Source organism: Ammodytes marinus (assembly GCF_949987685.1).
Source record: "Ammodytes marinus genome assembly, chromosome: 23".
Lineage (NCBI taxonomy): Eukaryota > Metazoa > Chordata > Actinopteri > Uranoscopiformes > Ammodytidae > Ammodytes > Ammodytes marinus.
The window spans coordinates 5,429,126-5,448,811 of record NC_137227.1 but is presented as its reverse complement, the minus strand read 5'-3'; the positions used below and the strand labels follow the sequence as shown (position 1 = coordinate 5,448,811).

The following is a 19,686-nucleotide window of genomic DNA, read 5'->3' as shown; positions in this document are numbered from 1 at the left end:
GCCTTCAAGGACAAGAACAATTCAAAATTTTAAACAATGCACCTGATGACATTCCAACCAACATGGATTCCTCCATAAGACTTACCCTCTCAATGTACAAAATGTATATCAATATTTGTGATTCTCCGCTCAGGAGGATAATTCAGATTATTGGCAGAGGTGATTTTACACCAATGAGGACATATTTATGAATGAGGATATTGATTTTAGCTAATAAATTACTTAAAATGTTAGTGTCCCTTTAAATTATAAATTAAAACGTACTTATGGATATTATAATTATTTTTTACCAAGTCTGATCTGGAAAAAAATCCCTAAATTCTACACACTGCAGGTGTGTAGAATTTAAATAAAGTACATCTGGGTTTTAAGTTGTGATATTTCTTGATTTCTATTACGATAGAAATGAAAATAGCCAATATAAAACATGTGGCAACCCCAGCTAGAGAGGTCAATGCCGTTTTGTTGTACTAGAATATCACTAAAACAGGTATGTACTCATACATATTTTGAGTCTAATGTATGAGTGTAGTCTGCCCCCAAGTACAACCAAAGTGTATGGTCCAGCTTGGTTCTTGTCCAGTGTGTTTAAAACATGACGAAAGACAGAGAGAAAGAATTTGTCTTTAACATCTTTATTCATCTTTTTTCATTATTTTTATTTGTAATGAAATTCATACTCTGTGTCTTCTGGACCTTTTTATTTTTTTTCGGCTTCTGTCATCTAACTCTTCTAAACAAAATCACCAAAAATGATTTCATGTTGTACAATCCACCTGGCGGACATTCCTATTGGCTTCACCAGGGTGCCAATCAACAGCTGTGGTCCCGACACTGTGAGGAAGTTCCATTTTAACCAACATTTCAATGGTTCTACTGCATGCTTTAAGAACACACTTGAGCACTTGTAAGGCGGAAAGTTTGAAAAGCCGCATTGAAATTAAGAAGTGCCGTCACCTGGAAGACATTTTTTGACTCAATGAAGTGCAAGTGTCTACTCAATACTTTTACAGCAAAATACACAAGACATTATTGTCCCTGGTGATACCACAAATGAACAGTGGCATGAAGACAATACTGCCTCTGCATTTTCGAGCCAAGGTGGCCCGAGAACTAGAAAAACTGACTCCGTAATTCATGATTTTACTGTCGTTAGGGATCTGGGTTACCTAAAAAGCATCCTCACATATACAGCCTTTTCCTATTGGCTCACAACTTAACAAAGCTATACCTGCACAAAGGAGCGATGCTTCAGAGAAAGCCAGATCACAAGCAGTTATGGTTAAAAAAACAAGAACCTCCTCAAAAAGTCAACCTACAAAGAGAAGGACAGCGAGGCATCCATACTCTGTCAACCACTTTTTCCTTTCCGCTTTTTTCTGATCAGACCATGACAACATTGTCCCCTCAAGTTTCCTCCTGCAAATAGGACTGAGCGGACACCACAGGCTACTGCACCCAGTAGACAAAATGCCTCATCCTCAAAACATGAAGGGGAAAAAATAAAAGCAAAAAAGAGGAGGCGGCGGCTATTTGAAAACCTGATTTGGATATGGACACTTGATCTGATGCTGGACAAACCAAGTTGTTTTCGGCAGAAAGATGCAGTGGCATTGTTCCAGACCAAATACTCCCCTGTAACAAGGATATTCACAACATCCCATAAATCCAAATTGAACTGAAGAATGAAGCCGTGAACAAAAAAAATCACAATAACCGAGTTTATTATTTTATAGGTTCCAAAGCTCGATATCCTTTGATAACATTTTCTTGCTAAACGGGACTTGAAACTCACGCCTCTGTTCTAATAAGCTGCACAAAATATAAACATGGAATTCCACAAAAATTGGGAAAATAACTTCTCATCCATGATTACGTCTCTGTCTGTCTGTTAAGATCACCTCAAAAAACAAGCCTGCGGGGAGGGTGGGGTCTGTATTTGGTTTGGAACAGAGCCGCTGCAGATACACTTAAGAACAAGCATTTCTAGATGTGATGTCACAGTGAGCTTGTGACATCGTAGGATCAAACGTTAACTGGTTGGACTGACTGTGATGACTACAGAGCAGCGGCAGAAACCCATCAAGTCCCCTGAAATATTAGTCGCTCTCTAACCTCACTGTCGTGGAAACCCTCTATCTACTCACTTTGACAGCACACAAATTAACAAGTATGTGAAGTAATTTTTCTTCAAGTTTATTCGATGTTTTGGATTGAAGTTTTTGTCCTGGCATCACTCCTTGGTAGCTGCCTCAGTTCCAAGGGGACATCAATGAGATCTGCGTACTCTGTAAACTTCAACAGTGTCATCTGAAATGCAATGATGAGCTAGCGCCCGCAGTAAGGCGGTGCTGATATTACACCCATCCCCCACCCCTGTTCCCAATGTCCCTCAGTTTACAAGAAACAAACAGGAAATAAAAAGATTAAAGAAACAAAAAAGGAAAAAAGAAATCCCCCCACCCCCCAACTGGGCCTGCCAGCACGCCACTGACTTCAGTATGTGGGTGTGTGTGTTGTGTGTGCATGCGTGTGTGTTTGAGAATCAGTGTGTGTGCGGTCACAGCCGCCAGAGTCTCTGAGAACATGTGAGGACTGGTGTGTGTGTTTGTGTGTGCGTGTGGAAGCTCCATGGGGGTGAGGGGGACTCCTAGTATTTCTTCCCCGGGACGAACTCCTTCGCTTCGGGATTCAACATACTCTTCCTCTGCAGAAATAGAAAGGAAATAAGATAAGAACAGGTTCCTTTTAACCTAAACTCATCTTAGAAACCATTTCTAAATTGAGCTTGTTAAAAAGAAAAACAGAAATCTAATCTCGTTATCACATTAGTTGCATCTCTGACTCACCGCCATTTCCTCAGCGTTGCCGTGGTGATCGTTGACCGACAGGCCGTTAAGCTGCTGCTGCAGCTGTGACACCCCCTGGCTGTTGAGATCGCGCGAAGGGATGAACCAATCCTGGTCTTCCTCTTCAAGCATTTCCTGGAAACAGCGTTCCAAGAACTCCTGCTCCAACAGCTCTTCTTCCACCTGGGAGATGAAGAGAGAGAATACAAACAGAGAGATGAGTGACATTAATGTAAGGGCAGATAAATTGAGGTAAGAAAAAACCAAGGGGATGGCTTGACAGAAAGAGGAATGTATTAAAGAATATTTGCATAAGAAGGAGGTCGGAGGTTTCCCTAAAGGAAATCGTTCTAATGTGGTGGCAATAAAACAGCCAAGAAAGCAGGACACTGAAAAGGTCACAGAATATAGAAAAAAGATGCATTTGAAAAAGGCACATTTCTATCTATCCATCCTTAATCATGTAGCTCAAGTCACTAGCATGAGGCCAAATTAACCTCAGCACCAACAAGGGGGAAAAAACTTCAAGAACAGGAAGGGTGAGGAATAAAGGGCGCGTCTGTGACACAAGGGAAGGCAGCAGCTCTGTTGAGTTGTGACTGGTTATCAGTCATCAGCTGCACTGAATACAATGCAATGAGTTACGCAAACATGCAAAAGTCTGTGTTAGCATGGGCATGCTGCTGCATGTACTGGTGAGAAAATGAAACATGATCCTAGGGTGAGGGGTGGGTCCGGCCTACATGAAGAAGAGCACGTCCCTACTTAAAGTTTGGCCAGAGACTTAAGGTGCATGTTGTTCCTCATCTCATATCACCCCTCCTCTTCAACACATCTCTCTAGTGTTTACTCTTAGGTAAAGTGCCTAAGAAACACCACTAAAAATAATACATTTAATTACAAGTCTAATTTTAATATGAGATCCATTAGTTTGTATGCTCATCAGGCACAGAAGAATGCAAGACTATCCCTTTCGTTTTTTGTTTTTTTTTTAAACAGTGGGCCATAGTGTCAAAATGAACACATTAGTGGTGGACAAAAATCACTTGGGGCCTGTGTCCACCTACGGCCTTTTTCCGAGCGCTATTGTGTTGTGTTGAAGCAAAAGTTGAGATGGGTTTACATTTTGACAGACCAGACCACTATGAATGCTCTTGCTGAAATGAATAAGGAGACTTCACCGTTTTAGACAGTTGGGTGTGAAGGAAACCTTAAGAGTAGCACTGAATTCATATTCAGAACTCACAATAGAAGACATTGTTATTGTATGTGGGGGGTATGAACAGAAAAATAGGGCCTGGAACTAAATTGAAAAAGGGAAGAGTATAAAAAGATGAACGCATCAAGCATCTCCAAAATCAGTTTGACCAGACTAGTGAAAGGTGACTAGTGAAAGGTGCAGTCAGCGATTCTGAAGAACGCTTCTTGTCAAATCAGTGAATATCTCCTCATTACTGTCCGTACTGTGTGCCCACTGGAGGAAAAAATCTGGTGTTTATACACAGCCTAGGCTCTGTGACCTGATGTGTTAACACCTTAGAGCCTAGACTGTGTTTTATCACTGGATTTTTGTTCAGCGCAAACACAGTACGGACAGGTAACGGATCTTGAGGAGATAGTCACTGATTTTGACAAAAAGGGCCTTCTCCAGAATTGCAGCTATGTGTCTCTTAAACATGTGGTATGATGAGCACACACACACCTGTCTGTTATACTCTTCTTCATTCTCCATCCACATGTACTCGGCGAAGGGGTTGGCATCGTTGCCCCCCTCTCCTGCGTGCCCATTAGCCACTGGCTCCTTTCCCTCTTTGCCTGGAGCTCCGCCTCCCGGTGTCTTGGCCACTTCTGGACCGCTCATCTCAGCCGGCTCTGCACGAGGACAAAGTCACGTCAGTGTAATCATGGCTAGAAAAACTAGACGTCTTCATTTAACTACAGCTCAGAACATCATGGTGATAAAGCATGCAAAGATAAGATACGTTTCAAATCACACACTTGCTCCCAACAACAAAATCACATGCATATTTCAATTTCTTCCACTCTTAAAAAGGACAGATAACTTTGACTCATCTCCTATTTATGAGCCAGCAGCTGGGTCTTATTGGTTGGTATATTTATCCAATCTGAAACTAGGCCTCAAAGCCCAGGATCCCAGTTGAAAAATCAGCAGCATCTCAATTACTTTTCAGCTACAGCTGGAAATCTGCTCAGATGGGTAGAAAAGTCTCGGGGTCTCACTGCTCATAAACAATAAAAGTGCCAAGATTGCCCTTATGGCATGATCGGAATAAGAAACAGACTGAACTCCAGCTAGGTCTCCAAACCTGCTCTCCACATTTCTAAAACAAAGTTCTCATTTCAAAACACCTAGATGAGTCTGGAGTCGTTGACATTTTACCACCGCAATCAATAGTGTTTCAGGTTGTTCAATTTCAGTGCTGCGGTGGAAAGGCCAGAGTGCATTATTATGAAGCACACAGGCCCAGATTCACACCACAAACACATACAAAAGCATTCACAGGTAAACAAATGCCAGCCAGTGAGTGTTACATTTTTAGTTTACTTAAGCGAATAAAAAAAAAAGACATTTAGCACAATGAGGAAGTCTTAATTGTCATACTTCAATGTAACAATACATTTTTGAAAAACTAGAGTTAAGAATCATTTTTTGGCTAAGGTAGATTTACCATGTCACTAATAAGTAGTTAATCGCTGGGCTTTGTTTGCAAAGTCGTAATGATTGTATATGTTATGTAGTTGCTGGCTTTGGGACATGCAAGTACAAAGAGCAAGCTTCATTATAAATCTAAGCCACATTGTATTGGGAATTTTAATACCTTTTATTTTCTGCCACATAATCAAAATTTGAAAAAAATACACTACATACAAAAGTGATACTATATTGAATTATGACAGTAGTAGTGATCATCACAGATCTATTGCTCCAATGATAAATGTCCTTTATAATGATATAATCCCTAGACTAACAGCCAGCTCCAACAGACTCTCATGACTCAACTGCAGCCTCCTCACAGTGGGGAGAGTGGGGAGGGGGAGGGAAAAAAAAAGGAAAAGGATGATCTCAACCTAGCATTGCAGTACACACAGCCCCAGGGTCAACCTGATGCAGACACACACCAATGAGATGTTTGACGTGCAAGGACTGATTTGACTTCCCCATACACCAAGCAGCTACACCCACATGATTAACCAATACAAGACAGAATGTTACTCTGACGTCATTCCTTGTTGTTTCTGTCGAGGTCAATGTGGCAAATCAGCTGTTTTAGACCCGGGGCAGATTACTGTGTATTGTATGCATGCACTGACAGTAGGGACCGAATGTCCATCAGAAGAGTTCAAATAAACATTTAATCTAAATAGGTTAGTGGACTTGGAAGAGGAGGTGGTGTGTGTGTAATTATGCAGGGTAACCATGTACAGGTGATGGTAGCTATGACAGCAATAGAGCGAGAGTGTTTGAAAGATTACAACAACAAGCCTAAATATAATCTGTACTTGTCAAACAAGGTGCCAGCATGTTCAAAGTGTTTGAAATCTGCATATGGAGGTGTGTTCAAATTAATTTCTAGTCTATAAAGTGTACAACACAATTGCCAAAGTTTGCTGGACCTCTTAACACTAATACATCAATCTTAAAAAAGGGGGAGTCAGCAATATTGGAAAACGTTTTTTTGTCAAATCATTTTGTCAAAATCGGTGAATAACTCCCCACGATCCGCAACCTGTCCGTACTGTGTGTGCGCTGAAAGAAAATCCAGTGTTTATACACAGCCTAGGCTATGGAAACGTAGGGTATGTAAACAGGCCCATCCTAGCTAGCAACAAGCCCGTTCACAGAGTCTAGGCTGTGTGACATTCTGACTCCACCTTTATGCCTCGTTTCCACCGAGTAGAGCGGGTCGGGTCGGCTCAGAGCGGGACAGCTCACTTTTAAGAATCTCTGTGGTGTTTCTACCGCGGACCCTACCCTTACTGGTGGGGCGGGGTTTAGGCTGGACTGCGATAGCCGCCGCCAGAATGTGGGTCAAACTATCGGGCTGTGGAACATCTGTGGTCAAACCAGCGGTCTCTCGTTTTTGCTTGGTCAAACCAGCCACTTCTTTATTTATTCCCCCCCGTGTTGTGAGCACAGAGACGGCTCGGTGCAACTGATAGACAGTGAGCGAACAGCGCTGGCTGCGGCAGCTACGTGGCATCGTAGCAGTGGGACACAGTGTAGCCAACTGATTCATTTAATGACGAGGAAAAACACCACACAATAAACAGTGCCGCGCTCACATTTTCGCCAAAACACAAGACTTCACTCTAGCCGAGGTGACTACACACGGCAGAAATGATTATTTCGACCAACTGTGGTCAAGCCAGCGGTCTCTCGTTTTTGCTTGGTCAAACCAGCCGCTTCTTTATTTATTCCCCGTGTTGTTGTGAGAGTGTATTTACTACTATCTATGGCGTAAACACACAGAGACGGCTCGGTGCAACTCATAGAGAAAGTGAGCGAACAGTGCTGGCTGCGGCAGCTACGTGACTAGCAGTGGGACACAGTGTAACCAACTGATTAATTTATTGACGAGGAAAAACACCACACAACAAACAGTGCTGTGCTCACATTTTCGCCAAAACACAAGACTCTCTCCACTCTTGCCGAGATGACTACACATAGCGGAAATTATTCTTTCGGCCAATCAAATGACAGCAGTGTGTAGCTCCACCTTTTCGGCACCCTTTCAGGCGGCTAGTACCCCAACGGAGGAGTACTGAGATTAGGAGCGGCTCAGAGCGGTTAGGTCAGGTGCGCTTAAACCGTACCCTACCCAACTTTTGGCAAATGAAAAGCCAAAATATCCAGACCGAACCGCTCCGACCCGCTCTACTCGGTGGAAACGAGGCATTATGGTGTGTTACAATCAACTCCATATATCAAGTCATGAAATTAAGAATAAACTAAGCGAACAACAGTGAAGTTTTTTTTCTTTTCGTTTTTAGATGTCTATCAGGCTAAATTTCAACCAGAAATGCACAAGAGGTAGAGCTTAGGTTATTATTCAAGTGTAATAAATCTATTAAATGCCAAACAGATTTCTGCACCAGGCTTCTCAAAAGGCTGTTTTTTTCCACTTTAAATTGAATGTAACTGGGTTTTGGTAACAACTGACAATAAATGGAGCAATACAATTCTTCAAATGAAAAAATAATGAACAGATACATCAATTAAAAACAGAATACTTAGCTGCATCTATATAGATGTTTTTTATAAAAATAGAAAACCCCTAAAAAAAAGGTAAAAATATCATGTGAATCCCAACCGTAGAAATCAATTCCAACAGTTGCTTAGGATCCCTGTAAGTGAGCCTCTGCTTGGAGAAAACACAAGTGCATGTTGGGTGAACGGTAATGAATAAGGAAAAGTGCAGACAGTGAGCAGTGGGCCATTATGTACCGAGCCATTATGTACTGCATGTAGCACTTGACATGTTCACGTTGCGTAACCATGTGTTGGTCACCATGTAATATTTAGTTTAGCGGAGTCTAGCAACCTCCATGCCTCTCAGCCGAGTGTGATTTCATCTGATTGGATGAGGAAGCAGCATAAACAAAAAAGGTAAAAAAAATACTGTTCTTCAGGACTACACAGAAGAGAGAAAGTTATCAAAGACTGGTATGTTTGAGCTTCATCTCTGAGTCATATTTGCCTTGTGTTGTTACCTAAAACACAGTCAGTTGCACAGTGATGTCAACATTTTCTGACGGCATGATCCTGATGACCAACCCCCTTGTCACTGTAATGTAGTATTTCTAAGCTCAAATGAGGCCCTCCTCTTGTTTAACACCAATTATGAACATTCATTTTGCTGTGTTGTAAATGTACCGCATTCATCCTATATTTTCTCACATGTGAGGAGTAAATAACTTATTTTGATTGACATTAGGATGAAATGTGCGCAGAAATGACATCCTTACAACTGAGATGGACACAATAATTTCCATTTAAACATTTTCAGATGCAAATATTATATATTATAAAAAAAAAAAAAAGTGTGTTGTGTTGGTCAAACAGAAACATTTGAAGCAACACTTTGGGCTCTGGGATAACTATGATGGACATTTATTTTAACATTTCCTCCCACTTAAGAAACTGAAGACATCTGTGACAATATGAATATCCACGTAATTAGTCAAGCCATTTTAAAAGCAAAAATGCTAAACATTTTATGGGTTTCACGTTGTCAACTCACACTATTTAGATTTTACAGCCCAAACAAATACATGACAATAATTAGAAGATCAAAATCATTTGAGATGCATCCCTTAAAATCGTCAATAGTTCATATATTCACTGACATTACTCCAAGTCAACCCAATTGTACGTAAACAGTTGAAAGGAACGGGATAACAATAAAAGCTTTGATACTGATATCATGAGAAGGGGGCTTTACAAAGGGTCAAAATATTAATCCCAACAAAATGTTAGTCAATGTGAAAATGTCAGGTCAGTCTGCTGAGGAGTTTTAATATCATTTGTAGATTTTACCTGGATTTGACACATGAAACCGATCAAATGTAAGGAGCCACAACGAGTTGGGGACCACGGGAAGCCGAAAATAAGTTAGTGAAATTTAATTATCTGTTCATAAAAAGGTGGCTATAAAAGCAAGTTATAGCCTGCTACATAACATATTATGTAATGTAACAGTTAGTGTGCTGCTGTATGTAAGAAGAGCTGTGTCGTAGTGGCTTATAGCCCGCTAACGTCTTCAGAGAACCAACCTGCTAAACCAGGTGTCTGGGCCTACCTGGAAACTTGGGTTAATGGATCGGACGGTTTTAGCCGAAGGGATGCTAAGTGGCTAACTCGCAAGATAACACGTAGCTGTGCTGTCAGTGAGCGGGCCTAAGGTGAAAGCTATCCCAGCAACAACAAAGGGTGCAAGGCTATGTAGCTGAAAACTGTTATTTCCGCCAAGTGCGTTAGCGTAAATCGGCTTAAAAGCAGTCAAAACCCGAATGAAAAATACACGATATAGATATTTGAACATGTAAACCACGCGCTGAGGTCAAACCCCGTCCCAGTTTATACGCTCGTGGGCCAAACAAAGTCCGCGGCTAGCTCTGTGAGCTCTGTGAGCTAGCACGCTGCTACAGCATGGCAGCTTCAGTGAAGCAGGTCAACAAAACAAGCCTATGCTCCGCAGATTACAACAGCTTCACACACAGAACACGAACCGACAAAAATGCACCGCGTTTTAAACATGTACGTTACCTGGCATTGTGCTTTTGGTGTTCGCTTCGACGTTACACGTCACAAAGTAATTACAACTACACGACGAGGACTGCGTGTTCGTCGTTTTCTCCGGTGGGGATTTGCTCTGTGCTGTGATGCAACGTAGCTCAATTTAGCTAAATCCTGTTAGCCACCTTGCTAACGTTAGAAAGCTGGGGTGGTCACGTGGTCTGGTGCCGCGTTCACGTACCGACGGAAATGTGGGAATTAAAAGAATATATATATAATTAATTTATTTGGGGTTAGAAAAAGGAAAACTCTTAATTCTTGCTTTAGGCCACACATATGATTGACTGACAACATTGGTTCTTCAATAAAGCTCTATTTTTAAGCAAACTGTAAAACTAACAAGATTTGTTTTTGAAGTTTTTGTTTCACAGATATGAAGAATCAGTGGAACAATGGAATGCAGTTTGTTGCTTTGGACATTTTATTTGTAGTTATATTGCAAAAAAACATGATATATCCTGTGCTATACTTATCAATGCTGTTATAATAATTTTGACCAGCCCTAGTGAAATCGTCTAAATTAATCGGGAAAAAAAAAGTGGGCGAGCGACATTACAGATCATGCTGACGTTGTTGTGCGGGTAGACAGTTCATGTGGAGCGCAAATGAAAAACAAACTGACCAAATCGCAATAAGAAAAAAATAATTTTGTTTATAGTACAGGGACATACTTAGAGTGATTGCAGAAGTGGCCCGGATGTGCAAGCTGCTAAACTAGTAAACTACAACATCTGGTGATATTCCACCCCAGTGTTTCCATTTATTTTGATTAGTCCCTGACAGCAGCTGACATTATGGTTGCACTAGCAGGACACAAGGAACCACCCTGATGCTTCTGTCTGTAATAATCTCAAGAAAAAGTTATCATCACTTATCAGTTCCAGTTTCACAATGAAGAAATGACTACAGGGAATACACAAAAGCCATGAGTTTGTCTTTTTTGCAAGACAAATTCTGCCAGGACCTGTGGAAGTGACTACAATGATTTCAATGAAAGGTTTATAGACGGTGTGTGGAGGCTCTATTTTGTGGCACTTTTGAGTCAGTTGCATTACACTGTGAAGTGTAAGTGTTTCTAATATTTGGTCCGTCATGTTATAGTAGACTATATTAAAAACTCCTCCACTTAAACAACTTCACAAACTACGTCCTGCAAAATGTACTAGAATAAACACCTACTGTACCTAAAACATTTTAAACCAAAACTAACTTTGACTTTGTTTAGCTAGGTGTACCTAATGAACTGGCAACTGATTGTATTAAGCCACTTATTTGGATAAAGACCGTGATTTTGCTATTGGAAATAAACACATTAGCAGGGCTGCTATTACAGCATATTCTTGTTGTAAACATTCAGACAGTTAGACTGTTTTAACTTAAATTATCGTTTGGTTTTAGTCTTTAAAAAAATCAAGAAATAGTTACAACATTTAGGCTAACTATAGCTCAAGGTAGGCTATATTGTAGTTGAATTTGCGTGTTAAACCTGCAGTGTGCAGAATTTTGGGTTTTATTTCATAGCAGACGTTGTAGAAAATAATTTTAATATCCATAAGTATGTTTAATTTAGTGCATAATAGCTGATTTTTTTTTTTTTAGAATTATAATATTTTCCCTTAGAAAGGGTCTATATGTCCATATTTCTCCATCCCATGGACCAAGGCCTGGGCACCGCCATGTTGGAAGCGTCATAGTTGGAATGTCATCAGGTGCATTGTTTAGAATTTAGAATTGTTCTTGTCCTTGAAGGCCACTGTATCTTCTGTTATTATTCAAAGGGGTGGGGTTACCCAGGGAGCGTTGCATTCTAGAACTTTCTAGAATTTTCTAGAACTTTCTTGATGATGTCATATTACACACTGCACCTTTAAAAAGGTGCAGTGTGTAATATGACATCATCAAGAAAGTTCTACAAAGTTCTAGAATGCAACACTCCCTGGATAACCCCAACCCTTTCGAATAATAACAGAAGCTACAGTGGCCTTCAAGGACAAGAACAATTCTAAATTTTAAACAATGCACCTGATGACATTCCAACTATGACACTTTCAAGATGGCGGCACTAGGCCTTGGTCCAAAATATGCAGAAATATGGACATATATGAGACCCTTTCTAAAGGAAAAAATAAAAATTCATTTTGCACTAAATTAAATGTACTTATGGATATTATAATTACTTTCTACAAAATCTGCTAGGAAATAAAACCCAAAATTCTACACACTGCAGGTTTAAGTCCAAACAACAGCCCAAAATGTTAAATTTTCCATTATATATAAGAGAGAAAAGCAGCGTATCCTCGCTATTGACAACTGGAGCCAGTTGGTATTTTGGCTTGCAAAATTAAGAAATCAATCAGTAGGCCTAGTAGCCTATATAACAATCTCACAAGGGAATGTCGATTTTGGGGGGTTTGCAACTACAAAAGCAAAGGAGTCGTTCCTTTTAAAGGGTCGTTAGCCAAAAAGTTGAGGAACCATTGAACTAATCGATTCATTTAATCAATATAGCCTACACGTCACACTTACGTCGAAGCTGAGAAGACGGGGCTCGACAATGAGTACTTGAATGCAGCATGTGAACAAACATCCCACAAGCTCCGCCACACCAACAACACACTCTTTACTCTTTTCCAAAACATAAATGCCTGCTTGGCTTCGAAAATAAAGGCATTCCTGTATATCAATAAAAGATCATCCAACTAGTTGCACCTTAATTTACTTTTATGTGTAGGACTAAATGATAAGGATAACCAATATGCTAAAAGTAGCCTGTAAGGTAGCCTATTATGCTTGAATCTTTGTCTGTAAAGCACATTAGGCCTACTCTACACATGTAGCCTACTGATCTGAGTAAAGATGGTTAAATCCAACATTCGAACAGTGCATATTAACTCTAACTTGACAATGCTCCCACGTCGTAGTCAACTATTACTAGGAGAAGATTCTTGAGCTGTTTACCACCTTTTCATTATAGTTTAACCATCTTTTCAAACATAGCCTATTATGATGAAAAAAGTGGTGCAAGGAAATAAGTAGCCTAGCTCTATGTAACTGGTGGGAGTTATGAAGAAATAGGCTCTTGTACAGAAAATAAAACAAGTTAATGACTTTTTATTGAAAATGTTTGACCGTTAAGTCTTTCATCCAGCTTTATTGCTGGACCTTCTTTCTGCATTTCTTTCTTTTATGTAGCAAGCAGCTAGCTTCCCCTCTCTACTACTCCACCAATAACAACAACACTCACCAACACAACTTCAAGAGCAATAGGGGGAATCCGCAAACCAGCTGTGGGGGAGAAAACGGCTCCTTTCCGGTCCCGACTGTCACAAGAAAACCACACAGTAAAGAAATGATTCTAAAAATCTCCAATACGCTAAACAAACACGTGTCCCTGACAGTTTGCTTTGCGTTATCGGGTGAAAAAATAGACGGTTAAATCCACAGTTTCTTTGGCGAAACGTCGAGGGGGGAGAAAACGTTGTGTTGTGTCGTGTCGTGTCGTTTTTGTCCAGCTGCAAGGCTTCAGTCATTGGCTGGAATCCTCATCAGTCAACGTTTCCCAGTGAAGTCATTGGTTCAGACGAAATCAAGACCGGCCCACCTCCCCATTCACCTAAGTAAACAAAATATTACCCATTTCTCGGTGTGAGCAATGTGACCACCAATAAGCTATTATTTAACAACGTGGCAGTATCAAATAGGCGAAAAGCTTCGTTTAAAAGATAGTGCCCCTGCCAGTGCGACAGCAAGAGGAAATACAAAAGAGAAAAGGTAGTAGGGCCTACAGCAGATGAATATAATTTAGTGAGTGAGTGTGAGCAGTGGCGGTCACCCAGTTTGGGCCTCATCAAGGCTACTACCTGATTTTAAAACAGATGCAAAGACTATTTGCTGATATTTCAGTAAGCTTATTTGTTTTAATAGTCCTGGTGATTCTTGAAATATAGACCATCAGAAGATAGCCTTATAGTTTTCTATTTGGTACCCCAATATGATATTATTCTAAATAAAAGTCACTTAACAACTGTTCTAAATGTATTTCTACATTATTCACAGAGAATCTTGATAAAAAATATATTCCTTCCGCTGCATGTTAAGAAATGTCATGTTGCCTATCACCACCGACTATCAAGTCAAAAGAAGCTTGAAAAGGAAACTTCTGATGCAGATCAAAAGTAAAGCCACCAAAGCTTCTTCACACACAGATAAGTCATAATTCATGCCTTACTTCATATACAAATTTTTTTTTATATAGAATTCTGTGCATAAATCAGTCCCTTGAATTATTCCAAAGGTTCAGTGTCATTCATGTGGTGTCATGTAAGCCAAGCGTCTTGTGTCGGACTAATAGTGAATACATTAGCATATACGTTAATATCAATGCTTAGGCCTACACCACTGCTTCTATGTAAATGCCTTATTAACCCTGGATGTTATAGAGATTTTATTAGAAAATGTATGATTTTTTTTATTTGTACAAAATCCTCATTCAGCCTTAGTCCTGTGCACCTTGCGAGTACTCAGGTGAAATCAATATTACGTGAAGAGGACAACTTTTACCCAGATCCACCACAGCTGTCTTCATGAGTGGTCCTAAAGCATTTACAGTGCCTTGCAAAAGTATTCATACCCCTTGGAATTTTCCACATTTGGTCACATTAAAACCACACACGTACATTTATTTTATTGGGATTTCATGTGATAGACCACAATGTGCATCATTGTGAAGTGGAATGAAAATGAAATATGGTTTTACATTTTTTTTAGAAATAAAAAACTGAAAAGTGTGGCGTGCATAAGTATTCAGCCCCCTTGAGTCAATACTTTGTAGAACCACCTATCGCTGCAATTACAGCTGCAAGTCTATTGGGGTATGTCTCCGCCAGCTTTGTACATCTAGAGACTGATATTTTTGCCCATTCTTTTTTGTAAAATAGCTCAAGCTTCAGATTCAGCATCAGATTGGATGGAGAGCATCTGTCAACAGCAATTTTCAAGTCTTTCCAGATATTCTCAATTGTATTGAGGTCTGGACTTTGACTGGGCCATTCTAACACATGACTATGCTTTGATTTGAACCATTCCATAGTAGATCAAGCTATTTTTTAAAGAAGAATGGGCAAAAATGTCAGTCTGTAATAGGCAAAGCTGGTGGAGACATACCCAAGTAGATTTGCAGCTGTAATTGCAGCGATAGGTGGTTCTACAACGTATTGACTCAGGGGGTTGAATACTTTTGCACGCCACACTTTTCAGTTTTTTATTTCTAAAAAAAAAATGTAAAACCATGTTTCATTTTCATTCCACTTCACAATTATGCGCCACTTTGTATTGGTCTTTCACATACAATCCCAATAAAATGAATGTACGTGTGTGGATATAACGTGACTAAATGTCGAAAATTTCAAGGGGTATGAATACTTTTGCAAGGCACTGTAGACTGATGGGACGTCCTGGGTCAGCAGTAAATTAGAAAGTGCATTACCTCTAACTCACAGCGGAGGGCGACTGTAACACACACTGTGGTTTGTTGGGGAGTGTAAAGTGTCCACTTGCAGAAACCTTAGCTGTTAATTTGAAGATGTGTAGATGGAACAACTAAGGACGTAAACACTGCACCCTAATATCCCATGCCCGGCCAGTTACCAGACTAGTACTCCATTTAGTGTGACCTACGCAGACAAAAAGTACTCAACATTGACACTTAAGTTACAACAGAACAGGAAGGAGATTTCATTTGATTTTGTTAACTTACCACCAGCCCTCAGCTCACTAAGAGCATCAAATCAGGGTACATTGTATGCACAATGTCTCTATTTATGATTAGATATTCAGTGTTAAATGCTGTATACATAATACATAATGGCCACTGAAAACAAGAGACTATCCCAGACTGTGTGTGTGTGTGTGTGTGTGTGTGTGTGTGTGTGTGTGTGTGTGTGTGTGTGTGTGTGTGTGTGTGTGTGTGTGTGTGTGTGTGTGTGTGTGTGTGTGTCTGTACTGTATATACTGTGTGTGTACTGTATACTGTATCTTCATGTATGAGTCTCGGCCTTAACTGTGGTTTCCGCACTGTTCACGCATGACAAAAAGACACATTTAAAGTAAGAGACAAATTTGGGCAAAATCTGAGACCCCTTAGTGCACATTTAATATCCATCCAGCCCACACCCACCACATAATATATTGTCATGGGAGTGCACAGCAATAGCATGTGTGCACAGTGCACACACACACCAACAATTCACATGCTCAAAATTTAGTTACGGATACAAAGAGGTACTGCGCTTTTACTCTTTCGCTAACTCTCTTCACTGCTGTTTCATGACTTTCATTCCCGTTCTGCAATAAATTTCCCCCTCTGCCTTTGCTATTGAATTATAAATCATACATTCCCTTCCTGTACCTTTTTCTCCCTCTCTGTGTCTCTCTCCGTCTCTCTCTCACTTAGTTTTTTTATTACACAATAGCCCAGACCTGATGTCAGAGGGCAGTCATGCTAAATATGTGTGTCCGTGTGTGTGTGTGTGTGTGTGTGTGTGTGTGTGTGTGTGTGTGTGTGTGTGTGTGTGTGTGTGTGTGTGTGTGTGTGTGTGTGTGCGTACGTGTGCGAGTGTGTGTATCTTCTACTCAAGCTTTTCCTGTGGCCCTGGGTCCCCACCCCAGACCTTCGCCGGTGAGTTCGTCCAATGCCACACGGACACATGCACGCTCACACACACACACACACACACACTGAAACATATGACACACCCTTGTGCACACATGAGCAGGAAGTGGCACGTTTGCACGCACTCAGCAGTACAATATTGCCTTCATTATTTTTCTGCACCAATATTCCTGCATGAGCAAGCGCATACAGTCGGAGGTCCTGAGGCGCTGTTAACACTCCAATAAGAAACAGGCCTATGGTGTGTCTGGGTTTTAACAAGGACTTTGATGGACTTTTGTGCCAGAAACCGTACATGCAGATATTTGTACCTCATCCCCCCCCCCCCCCCCCCCCCCAATGGTTCTCTGGTGTGTTTTAAACTCGAATGTTAAGGCTGTGGGCCCCTCGTGTGTTAACCATATTGGCTTTAAAAATAGTGCAAAAAGTCATGCATTACTTGTGCTAGAATATTTATCTAAAGAAACTAAAGGTTGTGTATACATATACATACAAATATTGTAACCTACCATACTAATGCAGGGCAAGTAGATCTGCATATTCATTTACCTTGTTGGAAGAATAGGGAATAGGGATTTTGCGGTTCATTTTTTGACCTAAGAACCGGCACAAACTTAGCTCGAGGTTCACACACTCCCTTTATTCTGGAGCTTTCTACCACATGTCTTCTCCATCATCAGCAGAAACTATACAGTGGAACTACATATGTTCACATGTTTTTGTTATTCTGTGCTCCTCAAACGACTTCTCATCTATGTTGACATATAACTCCATAAAATAATGAACAGCTTGTGACATAGTCAAAAGCGCCAAAATGAGCTAATGTAATTGATTTGCCTTTCACAAATGCAAATGATTAAAATGAACTCTAGTATGTATACAAAATGTTGGACTGCTGTTTTAACATAAATGTATGTTGAAGCTAAGATACCAACTGCCTTTACATGTGTGTTGACTTCACCTTTGATGCTAACTGGAGAGGAAGTAACAGGTTCTCGTTTAGACTGCGGTCGAGATTGACGTCTATTTAAAGGAGCTAGAAGAGGAGCAGTGTGTGTGTGTGTGTGTGTGTGTGTGTGTGTCTGTGTGTGTGTGTGTGTGTGTGTGTGTTTGTGTGTGTGTCTGTGTGTGTGTGTGTGTGTGTGTGTGTGGTGTATGTTACAGGCGTGTTTCCGTCTCTCCCAGGGTCCCAGAGATAATGTGGAATTCATGAGGGGCATGGCGCGCAGGGGTTCCTTCCTGTCACCTGACTCCATCACTTCCTGCGTGGAGGCTTCCGGCGTCTGGAGTAGAAGGGTGAGGCTGCAGCTCCACCACCTCTCAAGGAACAGTTTCATAAGCTTTGTGACTAAAGGCCGGGGTCAGTGACTATCTCCAGTCCTACTGTGGGTGCGCTGAAAAAATCTCTGGAGTTAATACACAGCCTAGCTTCTGTAAACTGGTATGTAAACAAAGGGCATGTAAACAAAGGGCCCACCGTATAGCTGGAATTGCTGACTCCACCTTTACTGCAGGGTTAGCACAGAGCTGATTCCCAAACGCTCAAAATCATGAAATGCTCAGATTTGAGAGCAAAGCTGTTGAAATTCTACCACCCGACTGCTTATGTTAGTGGTTAGAAAATAAGGGGGAGGAGTGGGGGGGGACAAATGAACGCAGGCAGGGGATCAAACATAATAGCTTGAGCAAAGAAAGAAAGCGAAAAGAGAGAAGAATGGCCCTTTTGGCAGAGTAGGGACAGATTTAGAATAATAACAAAAGAGCCAATAAAGTGAAAGAAAAGAGCAGAAAAAGAGGGTGATGGCAGGATCTGCATGGGGCCCTCTTGGTGTGTTTGGGCAGCCGAGGGGAGACGTGCCAGGTAATGGCTTCCAGACCAACACACACACACACACACACACACACACACACACACACACACACACACACACACACACACACACACACACACACACACACACACACACACACACACACACACACTAATTTGATTTGGAAATCTGACAAGGAGACTGAGTGTATGTGGATGTGTGTGTATATACCAGAGGCCTTTTTCGTTCGCATACTCAAGAGGTCTAACTTCCTCTGCCCATTGGGAGAGGGGGCTGCTGGTTTCAGTGTGTGTGTGTGTGTGTGTGTGCGTGTGTGTGTGTGTGTGTGTGTGTGTGTGTGTGTGTGCGCGCGCGCGCGCAAGTGCTGGAGGTTAATGTATGCTTTCAATCACAGCTCTAGTGGGGGGAAATCAGATCCCTGCTGCATTGATGTGGACCTCGAGATCCACAAACTGCACTCACACACAGCCTAAGGAAAACACAGATATGAAGCTACACACAGCAGCAGCAGTTACCTTTTGAGCACAAAGACTGGAAGCAAAGGGGCTAGCCTGGCTCCATCCGAAGGTCACAAAATCCACTAGCACCTCTAAAGCGCATTCATTTCCACGTATATCTTGTTTGAGGTGGCGGTACGCACATTTTGTGACCTGTGGAAATAGCCTGCCTAGCTGTTCTCCTAGTCTCAATGCTAAGCTAAACCGAATGGCTGTTTGCTGTCGCTTCATTTTGAAAGAACAGATGTGAGAGCGGCATAGCTCTTCATCCAACTTTCGGCAAGAGAGCATGAAATGTATTTCTGGAGAATGTCAAACTATTCCTTTAAACTAGATTGGAACCTTTGGAGTGAGTGAAGCAGGTCATTTGTTTGAAGTTGACCGAACACCTGGCTGCTTCCTGCTTTTGTCTGCAAAGTTAGAAAGTTGTACATGCGTGTTACATAAGGGTAAGGGCAGCAGCAAGTCAAGTAGTCAGGGGTGAAGGGACAAAGACAACAGACGTGGAAGGAGATGAAGA

General features: G+C 41.1%; 1 protein-coding gene across 2 annotated transcripts; it reads right to left on the bottom strand.

The window, feature by feature from the left end:
- Positions 1-625: 625 nt before the first annotated feature.
- On the bottom strand, positions 626-13,661 carry paip2b (poly(A) binding protein interacting protein 2B). Of its 2 annotated transcripts, none has more exons than XM_080052259.1 (4): positions 13,412-13,661; positions 4,552-4,721; positions 2,850-3,032; positions 626-2,707 (listed from the first exon to the last, which is right to left on the bottom strand). In XM_080052259.1, exons 2-4 carry the CDS (start codon positions 4,708-4,710, stop codon positions 2,651-2,653), a joined length of 399 nt encoding a protein of 132 aa, XP_079908385.1. In that variant the 5' UTR covers positions 4,711-4,721; positions 13,412-13,661; the 3' UTR covers positions 626-2,650. The 2 variants fall into 2 exon arrangements, with proteins under 2 accessions (XP_079908385.1, XP_079908384.1); XM_080052258.1 differs by lacking the exon at positions 13,412-13,661 and adding an exon at positions 10,138-10,290.
- Between the last annotated feature and the right edge of the window lie 6,025 nt (positions 13,662-19,686).